General features: G+C 42.2%; 1 protein-coding gene across 1 annotated transcript in view; it reads right to left on the bottom strand.

Annotated features, from left to right (window-relative positions):
• Window positions 1-15,245, bottom strand: part of LOC139367480 (TANK-binding kinase 1-binding protein 1-like) — a 69,447-nt gene that overhangs the window by 20,204 nt on the left and 33,998 nt on the right. The window contains exons 3-5 of the mRNA XM_071105705.1: window positions 9,267-9,392; window positions 6,094-6,198; window positions 3,996-4,140 (exon numbers count right to left, since the gene is read on the bottom strand). Of these exons, the coding sequence (XP_070961806.1) occupies window positions 3,996-4,140; window positions 6,094-6,198; window positions 9,267-9,392 (376 nt within the window). The remainder of the gene's footprint in view (window positions 1-3,995; window positions 4,141-6,093; window positions 6,199-9,266; window positions 9,393-15,245) is intronic.

Here is a 15,245-nt window from a genome sequence, read left to right as displayed (position 1 = left end):
TCTGAAAACTTGATGATTGAGTTGATGGCCACGCAGTCATGGCTGAACAGGGAGTACAGGAGGGGGCTGAGCAGCACCCTTGTGGGGCCTCAGTGTTGAGGATCAGCGAAGTGGAGATGTTGTTTCCTACCTTCACCACCTGGGGGCGGCCAGTCAGAAAGTCAGGACCCAATTGCACAGGGCGGGTTTGAGACCCAGGATCTCAAGCTTAATAATGAGCTTGGAGGGTACTATGGTGTTGAATGCTGAGCTGTAGTCAATGAACAGCATTATTAAATAGATATTCCTTACATAGATATTCCTCCAGATGGGATAGGGCAATGTGGGAACTCATTCAAGACAGTTGGAAAAGCATTCCTCGTGAAGCCGGTTGAGGGAATGCCAAGAGTGTGCAAAGGGTAGAGTGTGCAAAGGGTGGCTACTTTGAAGAATATAAAATATCAAATATATTTAGATTTGTTTAACACTTTTTTGGTTACTACATGATTCCATATGTGTTATTTAATAGTTGTGATGTCTTCACTATTATTCTACAATGTAGAAAATACTACAAATAAGGAAAAACCCTGAATGAGTAGTTGTGTCCAAACTTGTGACTGGCACTGTATATAAACTCAGCAATAAAAGAAATGTCCTCTCACTGTCAACTGCGTTTATTTTCAGCGAACATGTGTAAATATTTGTATGAACATAAGATTCAACAACTGAGACATAAACTGAACAAGTTCCACAGACATGTGACTAACAGAAATTGAATAATGTGTGCCTGAACAAAGGGGGGGTCAAAATCAAAAGTAACAGTCAGTATCTGGTGTGGCCACCAGCTGCATTAAGTACTGCAGTGCATCTCCTCCTCATGGACTGCCTCAGATTTGCCAGTTCTTGCTGTGAGATGTTACCCCCCTCTTCCACCAATGCACCTGCAAGTTCCTGGACATTTCTGAGGGGAATGTCCCTAGACCTCACCCTCCGATGTGCTCAATGGGATTGAGATCAGGGCTCTTTGCTGGCCATGGCAGAACACTGACATTCCTGTCTTCCAGGAAATCACGCACAGAACGAGCAGTATGGCTTGTGGCATTGTCATTCTGGAGGGTCATGTCAGCCTGCAGGAAGGGTACCACATAAGGGAGGAGGATATCTTCCCTGTAACGCACAGCGTTGAGATTGCCTGCAATGACAACAAGCTCAGTCCGTGACACACCGCCCCAGACCATGACGGACCCACCACCTCCAAATCAATCCCGCTCCAGAGTACAGGCCTTTGGTGTAACGCTCATTCCTTCGACGATAAACGTGAATCCGACCATCACCCCTGTTGAGACAAAACCGCGACTCGTCAGTGAAGATAACTTTTTGTCAGTCCTGTCTGGTCCAGCGAACAGCGTTGCCTATGGGTTTGTGCCTATAGGCAACATTGTTGCCGGTGATCTCTGGTGAGGACCTGCCTTACAACAGGCCTACAAGTCCTCAGTCCAGCCTCTCTCAGCCTATTGCGGACAGTCTGATCACTGATGGAGGGATTGTGCGTTCCTGGTGTAACTTGGGCAGTTGTTATTGCCATCCTGTACCTGTTCCGCAGGTGTGAAGTTTGGATGTACCGATACTGTGCAGGTGTTGTTACATGTGGTCTGCCACTGCAAGGACGATCAGCTATCCGTCCTGTCTCCCTGTAGCGCTGTCTTAGGTGTCTCATAGTACATTTCAATTTATTGCCCTGGCCACATCTGCAGTCCTTATGCCTCCTTGCAGCATGCCTAAGGCACATTCACGCAGATGTTTTTTAGAGTCAGTAGAAAGGCCTGTCTTGGTTTTCATAACTGTCACCTTAATTGCCTACCGTCTGTAAGCTGTTAGTGTCTTAACGACCGTTCCACAGGTGCATGCTCATTAATTGTTCATGGTTCATTGAACACGCATGGGAAACAGTGTTTAATCTTCTTAGGGCTGAGATCCCGTTAACGGTATCGATATGACAACAGCCAGTGAGAGTGCAGGGCGCCAAATTAAAAACAACAGAAATCCCATAATTAAAATTCCTCAAACATAGAAGTATTTCACATCATTTTAATGATACACTTCTTGTTAATCCCACCACAGTGTCCGATTTCAAATAGGCTTTACAGCGAAAGCACCACAAACGATTATGTTAGGTCAGAGCCAAGTCACAGAAAAACACAGCCATTTTTCAAGCCAAAGAGAGGAGTCACAAAAATCAGAAATAGAGATAGAATTAATCACTAGCCTTTGATGATCTTCATCAGATGACACTCATAGGACTTCATGTTACACAATACATGTATTTTTTGTTCGATAAAGTTAATATTTATATCAAAAAATCTCAGTATACAGTGGCGCGTTATGTTCAGTAGTTCCAAAAACATCCGGTGATTTTGCAGAGAGCCACATCAATTCAAAGAAATACTACTAATAAATGTTGATGAAAATACAAGTGTTATACATGGAACTTTAGATACACTTCTCCTTAATGCAACCGCTGTGTCAGATTTCAAAAAAGCTTTACGGAATAAGCAAACCATGCAATAATCTGAGTACGGCGCTCAGAGACCAAAAAGATATCCGCCATATTGTGCAGTCAACAGAAGTCAGAAATAACATTATAAATATTCACTTACCTTTGATGATCTTCATCAGAATGCACTCCCAGGAATCCCAGTTCCACAATAAATGTTTGTTTTGTTCGATAATGTCCATAATTTATGTCCAAATAGCTACTTTTGTTAGCGCGTTTTGTAAACAGATCCAAACTCACAAAGCGCGTTCACTAGGAGCAGACGAAATGTCAAAAAGTTCTGTTACAGTCCGTAGAAACATGTCAAACGATGTATAGAATCAATCTTTAGGATGTTTTTAACATAAATCTTCAATAATGTTCCAACCGGAGAATTCCTTTGCCTGTAGAATTGCGATGGAACAGAGCTCGCTGTCACGTGAACGAGCGTCACGAGTTCAAGGCATTCTGGCAGACCTCTGACTCATTCCCTCTCATTCGGCCCCACTTCACAGTAGAAGCATCAAACAAGGTTCTAAAGACTGTTGACATCTAGTGGAAGCCTTAGGAAGTGCAACATGACCAATATCCCACTGTATCTTCAATAAAGAATGAGTTGAAAAATAAATAACCTCAGATTTCCCACTTCCTGGTGGATTTTTTTCTCAGGTTTTTGCATGCCATATGAGTTCTGTTATACTCACAGACATCATTCAAACAGTTTTAGAAACTTCAGAGTGTTTTCTATCCAAATATACTAATACGCATATATTAGCAACTGGGACTGAGTAGCAGGCAGTTTACTCTGGGTACCTCTGGGCACCTTATTCATCCAAGCTACTCAATACTGCCCCCAGCCATAAGAAGTTTTAAACACTTTACAATGAAGATCTGTGAAGTTATTTGGATTTTTACAAATCATCTTTGAAAGACAGGGTCCTGAAAAAGGGACATTTATTTTTTTGCTGAGCCTATATATATATTTGATTGTATTTGATTCTTTCCCCCAGATTGTTTCATTTTGGGGGATCTTTATTATACACCCGCACATTAGGTGGCGGAATGCACATATAATTGTTGCGAATGCCATTATCCCAAAGAAGAAGATGGGTGCGAGTGGTCCTTAGAGGAAGGTATTTAACCTTTACTTAACCAGTTAGTTGAGGACCACAGCTCATTAAAAAAAACACCCCGGTCAACACAGCAAGATATGCTAGGAATAGGAAAAGGAAGACAGAGAAACCCAACTACTGGAACAAACAGGATTGGGGTCCATCCCATTTGAATTTGGCCAGCTCTGGAGGCAGTAAAGCTGCCAATTTTTCTTTTTTCTTTTTATGAGGACATTGACTAATCATATTTTAAATCAGATCCTGGACTAAAGTGTATTGAAATGAAAATACTAATCCAATCCTGCAAGCGTCGGCAGACAATTGTGTGTGAGAAGGGTTTCAAGGCTTGTGCCACCTTAATAGAGACTCACTGTGATTGTCTGGGCTGTGCAGCTGCAGGTATTGGATGTCCTTGCTGTGTAGCTGGGTGTTGAACTTCTGTAGCGAGTTGTCCCTCTGTCTCAGAGCAGACTCCAGACCTAGGATTCGCTCTACGTGTTTCTCCACTAGGCTGGTCTAGGATCAGATACAGAAACACAAACATATGGCTTTGACAATGATATTCAGAGAAGTTGGGTAAGGCACATACAGATCTGGAATCAGACTAGTGGAAAGTTGGGTGCAAGACCAAATGCTTGTTAGTGTCCTGGTTAGAGTTTGATATATGGTATACATAATGGCAGGTATAACATACACTACCATTCAAAAGTTTGGGGTCACTTAGAAATGTCCTTATTTTTGAAAGAAAAGCAAATTTCTTGTCCATTAAAATAACATCAAATTGATAAGAAATACAGTGTAGACATTGTTATTGTTGTAAATGGCTATTGTAGGAAACGGCTGAATATCTACATAGGCATACACAGGCCCATTATCAGCAACCATCACTCCTGTGTTCCAATGGCACGTTGTGTTAGCTAATCCAAGTTTATCATTTTAAAATACTAATTGATCATTAGAAAACCCTTTTGCAATTATGTTAGCACAGCTGAAAACTGTTGTTCTGATTAAAGAAGCAATAAAACTGGCCTTTAGACAAGTTGAGTATTTGGAGCATCAACATTTGTGGGTTCGGTTACTGGCTCAAAATGTCCAGAAGCAAATAACTTTCTTCTAAAACTCATCAGTCTATTCTTGTTATGAGAAATCAAGGCTATTCCATGCGAGAAATTAGCAAGAAACTGAGAATTTCGTACAACACTGTGTACTACTCCCTTCACAGAACAGAGCAAACTGTCTCTAACCAGAATAAAAAGAGTGGGAGGTCCCAGTGCACAACTGAGCAAGAAGACAAGTACATTAGAGTGTCTAGTTTGAGAAACAGACGCCTCACAAGTCCTCACTGGCAGCTTCATTAAATCGTACCTGCAAAACACCAGTCTCAACGTCAACGGTGAAGAGGCGACTCCGGGATGCTGGCCTTCTAGGCAGAGTTCCTCTGTCCAGTGTCTGTGTTCTTTTGCCCATATTCATCTTTTCTTTTTATTGACCAGTCTGAGATAGGACTTTTTCTTTGCAACTCTGCCTAGAAGGCCAGCATCCCGGAGTCGCCTCTTCACTGTTGATGTTGAGACTGGTGTTTTGCGGGTACGATTTAATGGAGCTGCCAGTCTCCCATCGTACTCATTACACCTCTGTACACCTATGTAGATATTCCATTTAAAATCAGCCGTTTCCAGCTACAATAGTCATGTACAACATTAATAATGTCTACACTGTATTTCTGATTAATTTGATGTTATTTTAATGGACAAAAAAAGTTATTTTCTTTCAAAAACAAGGACATTTCTAAGTGACCCCAAACTTTTGAACAGTAGTGTAGTTAAAATCTTAGCCAGTATAAAGTAATTCTATAGGACCTCACATTTACTGTAAATGGTTTCAGGGTAGGTAGTTTCTACAATCAACCTCTTTCACACACATGATCTAATATCCTTTGGTACACATGCAAAATGCTGAGAGTGCATAGTGATGCTTTTCAATTTCAGACACGATTTTCTTAAATCATTTTTTGGGAAGTAATTTCTAAAGTATTGTTGGGGATCTCTGCTTTATTGGGCTTCAATCTGGCTTGTAACCAGGTAGAACACACAGGCTGGGGTAGAAGCATGGCCTCATAATTAATCATGAGAAACCCTCTACTGATATAGGGCCTCTGAACAGCTGCTTGGGGTTAGGAAAGGCTCTAGACCCCCTGTCGTCATTGCAACTTAGGGAAAGTGTTCAATAAATAATTAACGTTCCTAAAAAGTTTGAATATGAATATTTAATATCATTATATGGATGTTCAAAAAGCATTTTTGGGACATTTGTGGACATATCGTGGATTGGCTGGATGGAGGGATGCAGTGATGAAGAAGTGGATGGATGGAAGGTAGGAAGGAAGGAAGGAGGGATGCAGGGATGGGAAATGGCTGGATGAAGGGTGGAGGGACGCAGAGATGAAGGTATGGGATGGAGGTATCTGACCATCTTGTCCAGGTCTCTCTGGAGGTTGCTCTTCTCCATGTGGATTTTCTCATAGGCCTGAATAACATCCTCCAGCTGCTCCTCACGCTCCTTCCTCTTCTGGGCCTGGGGGAGAGAGGGAGAGGGAGAGAGAGAGAGGAGAGAGTGAGAGGGGGAGAGAGGGGAGGGAGAAGAGAGAGAGAGTAAGAGAGAAAGAGAAAGGGAGAGAGAGATGAGGAAATATATGACTGAAGGGCCAGCCACAAGTTCCTGTTTTGATTCATGTCACTGTTGAAACTTCTTAGAAACAAAACAGATTCACTTGTTTATTAGAGGTTTTTTTTGTTGAATGTTTCTCTCAGTCTGAAGCCTGAACAAATATTGCATAATGATCCTTATACAGGACAACTTCAGACCGTGTTAGTGTCAACAACAAAACAATTATGTATTTGTCACATTTGGTGAATTTCAGCAGGTATAGACTTTCACTACTGTGAAATTCTTACTCTATAGCCCTTTCCCAAAAATGCAGAGTTAAAAAGTAAGAAAATTAGCAAATATAAAATAGTAACACAACAACTAACAATAACGAGGCTATATGCAAGGAGTACCGGTACGAGGTATAAGGTAGCTGAGTACTTCTTTAGGGGTAAAAGTGACTAGGCAATCAGGATAGATAATAAACAGAGTAGCAGAAGCACGAAAGTGTGTGTATGGGTGTGTGTGTAGCATCAATATCCATGTGTGTGTGTTGGAGTGTCAGTGTCGTGTGTATGAGTGAGTGTGTGGGTAGAGTCCAGTGATTGTGCATAGAGTCAGTCTAAGAGAGTCAGTGACTCTATGCACAGGTCAATGAAATAGTCCGGGGAACCATTTGATTAACTGTTCAGCAGTCTTATAGTTTGGGGGTAGAAGCTGTTCAGGTGCCTTTTGGTCCCAGACTTGGTGCTCCGGTACCGCTTGCCGTGATCGAACCTTGCGGGGGTTCGCCACTGTATATGGCATGGGTGGCTGGGGTTTTTGACAATTTTCCTTTCTCTGACACCGTCTGGTATAGAGGTTCTGGGTGGCAGGGAAGTAGGCCCCAATGATGTACTGGGCCATTCCCACCACCCTCTGTAGCACCTTGCGATCAAAGGCGGTTGCCATACCAAGCGGTGATGAAGCCAGTCAATATGCTCTCAATGGTGCACCTGTACAACTTTTTGAGGATCTGAGGGGCCATGCCAAATCTTTCCAACCTGCTCCACGACAGCTCCGTCGATGTGGAAGCTCCCCTCTCTATTTCCTGTAGTGCACGCTCAGCTCCTTTGTCTTGCTGACGTTGAGGGAGAGGTTGTTGTCCTCGCACCACACTGCCAGGTCTCATTGTAGGTCACTGTAGGCTGTCTCATTGTCATTGATGATCAGGTCTACCACTGTGCTGTCAGCAAACTTAATGATGGTAGAGTTGTGCATGGCCACACAGTTATGGATGAACAGGGAGTACAGGAGGGGATTAAGCATACACCCCTGAGGGGCCCCCATGTTGAGGGTCAGCATGGCAGATATCTTGTTACCTACCCTCACCACCTGGGGGCACCTGTCAGAAAGTCCAGGATCCAGTTGATGAGGAAGGTGTTCAGTCTCCAGGGTTCCGAGCTTGGCGATGAGCTTGGAGGGGACTATGGTGTTGAACGCTGAGCTGTAGTCAGTGATGTGTGCCATCACCAGCCATTCATGGTTACAGTGTCTCCGACAGTCTCGACAGACTTTACATGTATTCTCATTCCATCAATTAGTTTCAACATTGAGACAAAAGACTTTGCAACAATAGTATCTTGGTTACTTTTACACCCACAGATCAAGGCCCGTATTCATAAAGCCTCTCGGAGTAGGATAGGCCATAGAATCTTGTTCATTATTATCTAAAAGGCTAAACTGATCCTATATCAGCACTCCTACTCTGAGACTCTTTGTGAACATGGGCCCTGTCTGATAACTAGATTGTCAAAGTCATAGAAACTCATTACTGATAATGTATGTGGGAGACATGGTGGGCAAATGGATAGATGACTTTGGAAAAAGACAAATGAAAGAGATCAAGATGGAAACAAAGGAGGGGACGGGAAAGCATCTGATGAGAAAGAGAAAGAGAGCTAGAAAGAAAGAGAGAAAGAGAGCGAGGGAGACAGAGAAAAAGAGAGAGAGAGAGAGAGAGAGAGAGAGAGAGAGAGGGGAAGAGAGAGAGGAAGAGGTCCAGAGAGAAAGAAGGAGTGAGAGAAAGAGTGAGAGAAAGTCAGAAAAAAGAGAGAGAGGGAAAGAGAGAAAGGGAGCTAGGACAAAGAGAGATATGACATTACTGGATGCTTGAGCAGAGAATTATTCAGCAGCAGCGTGTCTATGGTAACACACTGAAATCACGGCCAAGGTGAGCCAGGCTGTCAACATCGTGACTAAGATGAGTGGATAGCTTTGTGGATAGCAACCATCGTCTTCCTACAGGGGTGGACTGGGACCAGAAATCAGCCCTGGCATTTCTAACACACTGGCCCATTTCTTTCTTTGAGGCCCCCATTATTAACCAGATAATGAGAATTCTGTGCAACAAAAAAAATTAGTTAGACAGGCCCACTAAGCTGAAAATGGACCAGACAAGTCCGCCCCTGTTTTACTAGGTGGAAGCCACCGTTTCAGGTTAGCAGGGGAAGCAAAAAGTGCCTTGACTGTGTATGGAGCATACTCGCTGAGGCGTGACACATTCAATCTTTTATAAAGGCCTGTGTTGAAGTGCTGTGACCTTGTGTCTTCCATGGGCACACTTTGACTCGCTCCCCATAAACCACTTCCTCCCTCTCGCTCTTTTACTCTCTCACAGCTTTGCATACTCCCTCCACACCGATCCCCCTCACCTCTCCTCTCTTGCCTCTCCTTCCACCCTCTCAGCAAGAGACAAAGTGATATACAATTTTTTTACAGGGAAGAATAGAGTAGTTATTTTGTTTTATGGCCAGAGGAAACACTGCTCTAGCAATGTTTACACTGTGTACAAACTACTGCCTGCTCCCACACACTTATTCTGAAAACCAAAAGCATCTCAGTTTTCACAGTTTGCAAAATCATCCTGTGATTTGATTTGACCACGGAAAGGACAGCAACTGCCTTTCATAAATACTGCATTGTGGGTGGAATTAAATTAACCCCAGGTGTCTCACCTCGTGAGTGAGGGCGTTGACTCTCTGTTGCAGGTTGCCGTTCTCTGACTGCAGCAGGGCATTCTCCTTGGACTCAAAGCTGCAGTAGGAGTTCCTGTCCTCCCCAAACTCACTGATCATTGGGAACTGGGAAGGGAGAGAGAATCATGGCATTATGTACACATACATACATGGGAAATAAGGGGGATAATTATGCTGTGGTAGCCATGCTGGTTAAGTGTGCCTTGAATTATCAATAAATCACTGACAGTGTCACCAGCAAAGCACCCCCACACAGTCACACCTCCTCCTCCATGCTTCACAGTGGGAACCACATATGCGGAGATCATCCGTTCACCTACTCTGCATCTCACAAAGACACGTAGGTTGGAACCAAAAAATCTCAAATTTGGAGTCATCAGACCAAAGGACAGATTTCTACAGGGAAAATGTCTATTGCTCATGTTTCTTGGCCCAAGCAAGTCTCTTCTTATTATTGGTGTCCTTTAGTAGTGGTTTCTTTGCAGCAATTTGACCATGAAGGCCTGATTCACAGTCTCCTCTGAACAGTTGCTGTTGAGATGTGTCTGTTACTTGAACTCTGTGAAGCATTTATTAAATAAATGCAGGCTGCAATCTGAGGTGCAGTTATCTCTAATGAACTGATCATGTGCAGCAGAGGTAACTCTGGGTCTTCCTCTCCTATGACGGTCCTCATAAAAGCCAGTTTCATCATAGCGTTTGATGTTTTTTGCGACTGCACTTTAAAACTTTCAAAATCCTTGACATTTTAAAAATGGACTGACCTTCATATCTTAAAGTAACCATGGACTGTTGTTTCTCTTTGCTTATTTGAGCTGTTCTTGACATAATATTGACTTGATATTTTACCAAATAGGGCTACCACCCCTACCTTGTCACAACACAACTGATTGGCTCAAACGCATTAAGGAAAGAAATTCCACAAATTAACTTTTAACAAGGCACACCTGTTAATTGAAATACATTCCAGGTGACTACCTCATGAAGCTGGTTGAGAGAATGCCAAGAGTGTGCAAAGCTGTCATCAAGGCAAATGGTGGCTACTTTGAAGAATCTCAAATATAAAATATATATTTTGTTTAACACTTCACTTTTTTGGTTACTACATGAATCCATATATGTTATTTCATAGTTTTGATGTCTTCACTATTATTCTACAATGTAGAAAATAGTAAAAAAATAATGAAAAACCCTGGAATGAGTAGGTGTGCACATTACCTGTGTAAAATAATAATTCAATCTTGTTAGACTTTACTGATGTAGGATCTTCATTTGAACCAGTTTGCTACAGCTGGAAAGTAATGCTGCAGCAACAGGAAATGTGCATTATTATGTGGATTATACAGTGCCTTGCGAAAGTATTCAGCCCCCTTGAACTTTGCGACCTTTTGCCACATTTCAGGCTTCAAATATAAAGATATAAAACTGTATTTTTTTGTGAAGAATCACCAACAAGTGGGACACAATCATGAAGTGGAACGACATTTATTGGATATTTCAAACTTTTTTAACAAATCAAAAACTGAAAAATTGGGCGTGCAAAATTATTCAGCCCCCTTAAGTTAATACTTTGTAGCGTCACCTTTTGCTGCGATTACAGCTGTAAGTCGCTTGGGGTATGTCTCTATCAGTTTTGCACATCGAGAGACTGAAATGTTTTCCCATTCCTCCTTGCAAAACAGCTCGAGCTCAGTGAGGTTGGATGGAGAGCATTTGTGAACAGCAGTTTTCAGTTCTTTCCACAGATTCTCGATTGGATTCAGGTCTGGACTTTGACTTGGCCATTCTAACACCTGGATATGTTTATTTTTGAACCATTCCATTGTAGATTTTGCTTTATGTTTTGGATCATTGTCTTGTTGGAAGACAAATCTCCGTCCCAGTCTCAGGTCTTTTGCAGACTCCATCAGGTTTTCTTCCAGAATGGTCCTGTATTTGGCTCCATCCATCTTCCCATCAATTGTAACCATCTTCCCTGTCCCTGCTGAAGAAAAGCAGGCCCAAACCATGATGCTGCCACCACCATGTTTGACAGTGGGGATGGTGTGTTCAGCTGTGTTGCTTTTACGCCAAACATAACGTTTTATATTGTTGCCAAAAAAGTTCAATTTTGGTTTCATGTGACCAGAGCACCTTCTTCCACATGTTTGGTGTGTCTCCCAGGTGGCTTGTGGCAAACTTTAAACGACACTTTATGGATATCTTTAAGAAATGGCTTTCTTCTTGCCACTCTTCCATAAAGGCCAGATTTGTGCAATATACGACTGATTGTTGTCCTATGGACAGAGTCTCCCACCTCAGCTGTAGATCTCTGCAGTTAATCCAGAGTGATCATGGGCCTCTTGGCTGCATCTCTGATCAGTCTTCTCCTTGTATGAGCTGAAAGTTTAGAGGGACGTCCAGGTCTTGGTAGATTTGCAGTGGTCTGATACTCCTTCCATTTCAATATTATCGCTTGCACAGTGCTCCTTGGGATGTTTAAAGCTTGGGAAATCTTTTTGTATCCAAATCCGGCTTTAAACTTCTTCACAACAGTATCTCGGACCTGCCTGGTGTGTTCCTTGTTCTTCATAATGCTCTCTGCGCTTTTAACGGACCTCTGAGACTATCACAGTGCAGGTGCATTTATACGGAGACTTGATTACACACAGGTGGATTCATCATTAGTCATTTAGGTCAACATTGGACTTCTGGAGAGAGTTTGCTGCACTGAAAGTAAAGGGGCTGAATAATTTTGCACGCCCAATTTTTCAGTTTTTGATTTGTTAAAAAAGTTTGAAATATCCAATAAATGTCATTCCACTTCATGATTGTGTCCCACTTGTTGTTGATTCTTCACAAAAAAATACAGTTTTATATCTTTATGTTTGAAGCCTGAAATGTGGCAAAAGGTCGCAAAGTTCAAGGGGGACGAATACTTTCGCAAGGCACTGTAAGTAATGGACATTTTTGTAGGGGTTGATCTATTTTTTGTAAGGGAAAATCAAAGGGAAAATTACAAACTTCAGAAGCATTTTTAAACCTCAAATACACTACGTCTTTTACATTTCCTGCAGGAAAGTTCTCCTGCAACGCGGTGATCCTACATTGTTAGAGAAAAACAGAGAAATACAGAGCATAGAGGGACAGCATGAGTGAGTTGAGCATCTGGGGAAACCAAACCAAACAGGGACAACACAAGTTATATAATATAACCAGAAAGCAAATGATGGTTCCATCTTACAGCTCATCTCTCTTTTGGAGTACCTAAATGAATTAAATCATCCAGTGATGTTGACGTGAGGAACAAACAGACATTTTCCATTTAGAGGAACACTTCTTTCTACTCAGGCTGAATTAGCAGAGCGTGTTGGAGCTCTGGAAGGAAGTCTCCAGGGCCACACACTGTGAAGCACAAGCCACTCTAAACCATGGGCGTCATTTGGGTATGGCAGGGTAAGGCATACCCTAGCTCAAGACAATAAATGTAAAGTAGGCTAAAAATCAGTCCAATCCCGATTAAAATGCAATGTCTGTTTTCCGTATTGGCTGGCTGTTTTACATATTGGCTGGCTGTTTTCCGTATTGGCTGGCTGTTTCGCGTATTTACTGACTGTTTAGCGTATTTACTGACTGTTTAGCGTATTTACTGACTGTTTAGCATATTTACTGACTGGCTTTAGGACCATGCGCAGCATTGCTTGAGGAGCAGCTGCCAGCCTGCATCCTTTTCTCTCCCTTTTAGAAAGCAAAGAGCAGAGACGGTGACAGTTTATCTTGTGAGTCAGCCATTTAGGCAGTGCGCCGATTGCTTTGAATTTGATGTTGGCATTTGAACTTGGCCTTGTAAGCCTTGTTGTAATCTGATAGCCAGGGGCTGAATTGGGAGGTGGGGGGTGGGGAAACCCTCTTTTTCAGTGACCATTCAAAACACAAAGCTATTTTATTACCATTAAAATATAGGCTGTGATAGCTGTGGGCATAATGGATATTCAAATCAAATCAAATTTTATTTGTCACATACACGGGGTTAGCAGATGTTAATACGAGTGTAGCGAAATGCTTGTGCTTCTAGTTCCGACAATGCAGTAATAACCAACGAGTAATCTAACCTAACAACAAGGATATTCATTCATCCAGTAGGCTAGTGCAATTTTGGTTTCATGTATTGGTATTCATGTACTTGCTTTTTAGCGCATTTTGGCTTCAAAGACAATAACAATTGTAGGCTATAACAAATGTACATTGTCATGCAGTGACAGAATGATAATTGAGATCATGCAAATCATTAATTATTACTTAGTTGGGCTAACTTAAAAAAAACATTTTTGCTGTAGATCTACTCCATCATCATCCTCTGCCTGCATCTCTAAGACAACAGGTTTTCACAGTCTCACTGCAGAATTAGACGTTCATCCATGTTCCCCAAACGTCAAATTTGCTCCTGCTGCTCTGTATCGTTTCATTTCTCCAAACGTCTCCAAACGTCACATTTCGAAGTTAAGTTTAGGCACTCATTCTGAATTCTGAATGGTTAAAGTAAGGGTTAAGGTTTGGGATAGGGTTAAAAATGTAAAAAATAAAAACACTGTCCACGACTGGGATTGAACACGCAACCTTCTGATATATTCGCCCATCCACCACCCCCGTCCACAACACCTTTGCAAAAGTCTACATCAAGCCTACTTGATGGTAATAGTGCTCACTGTTGCCCCCAGTGGCAAGTTATGAAGGCATTTCCGACATCAGAACATGCATAGATGTCCAATTTCGGTCAATCTTGAATGACTGGGCTGCCCTAATCCCTACCTATAGACTACCTGCCTCTGTTATAATGAATTTCCACCTCTCACTCTATCAGTCTTGCTTGTCCATCTTCCTCAATTTAAATGAGATTTTCTTATAAATCTTGCAGGCAAAACGTAATTAAACATTGCTACGTTATTTAGCTGTAGTGTGGATGTAGAGCTTTTTTTTTAAATATAAAAAGCACCCAGATAGTGCAACTACTGCATAGGCAACACAATAATATCAGACAGAGACAAGCTGGCCCGGGGAAGAAAATGTGTGAGCCGCCCCCTCATTGGCTACTATGTTGCAATATCAATATTTGTTGATGCAAAATGTTTCAATATTCTCTGAGACGGCTAGTTCGTTGATACAATGTTTCAATATTCTCAGAGCTACCTTGTTGATACAATGCTTCGATATTCGCAGAAGGTTTCCCTTCCCTGGCGAATAATGCAGACAGGCAAATGCAAAACTGAGCGGGAAGCGCACAAGACAACGTTGGTGGGAAGCCCAGGAGACAATGACACTCTCGTAATAGCCTTCACTGTATGTGTCGTTCCACAAGGGTGGCTTTATAAAGCCTAAAGCAGGGGGTCGGCAACCTTTACATGTGGAGTGCCAATTTACAATTGATCCTACCATTTCTTAAGATCTGTGTGCTAGTTATGATACCTAACTGTGCTAAAATACATTTGAATTGCCCATGAAGAAAATAATTCTATACTGGCCACTAAACTGTCCATTCAGCTCCATGCCACGGAGCTCCACTATGTCTACCTGTAGGCTACCAAGGAGCTGCACACTTTAAAAAGGCATGTGTAGATGTTCCTTTTGTATTTCGTGATTTGTCACTCTTTGGTTGAGTTTGTCATCATGAGTCCCTGTCGATTGTAGACTTAAGTAAGTCTTTGATGTATGCAGGGGTGCATTTTTGTCCCCCCTCCCCAGTTCTATAATAAGAATGTGATACAAAACGAGGCAACGGTGTGCTTTAGGACCCCCCCCCCCCCCCCCACACACACACTTCTAAAACCAAAGTTGCGCCCCTGGATGTATGCCTTTTATTTCAAATCATGTGTAGGATTTATCTGGCATAGTTCGCGGTCAGCTGTTTCTTTTAACTCCGGTTACTTTCACATTGATGTCGGCCTTGTTTTTATTTTTTATTTCACCTTTATTTAACCAGGT

The sequence above is a fragment of the Oncorhynchus clarkii genome, chromosome 16 (assembly GCF_045791955.1).
Source record: "Oncorhynchus clarkii lewisi isolate Uvic-CL-2024 chromosome 16, UVic_Ocla_1.0, whole genome shotgun sequence".
NCBI classification, from domain to species: domain Eukaryota; kingdom Metazoa; phylum Chordata; class Actinopteri; order Salmoniformes; family Salmonidae; genus Oncorhynchus; species Oncorhynchus clarkii.
This window is presented reverse-complemented; position numbering and strand designations above follow the sequence as displayed.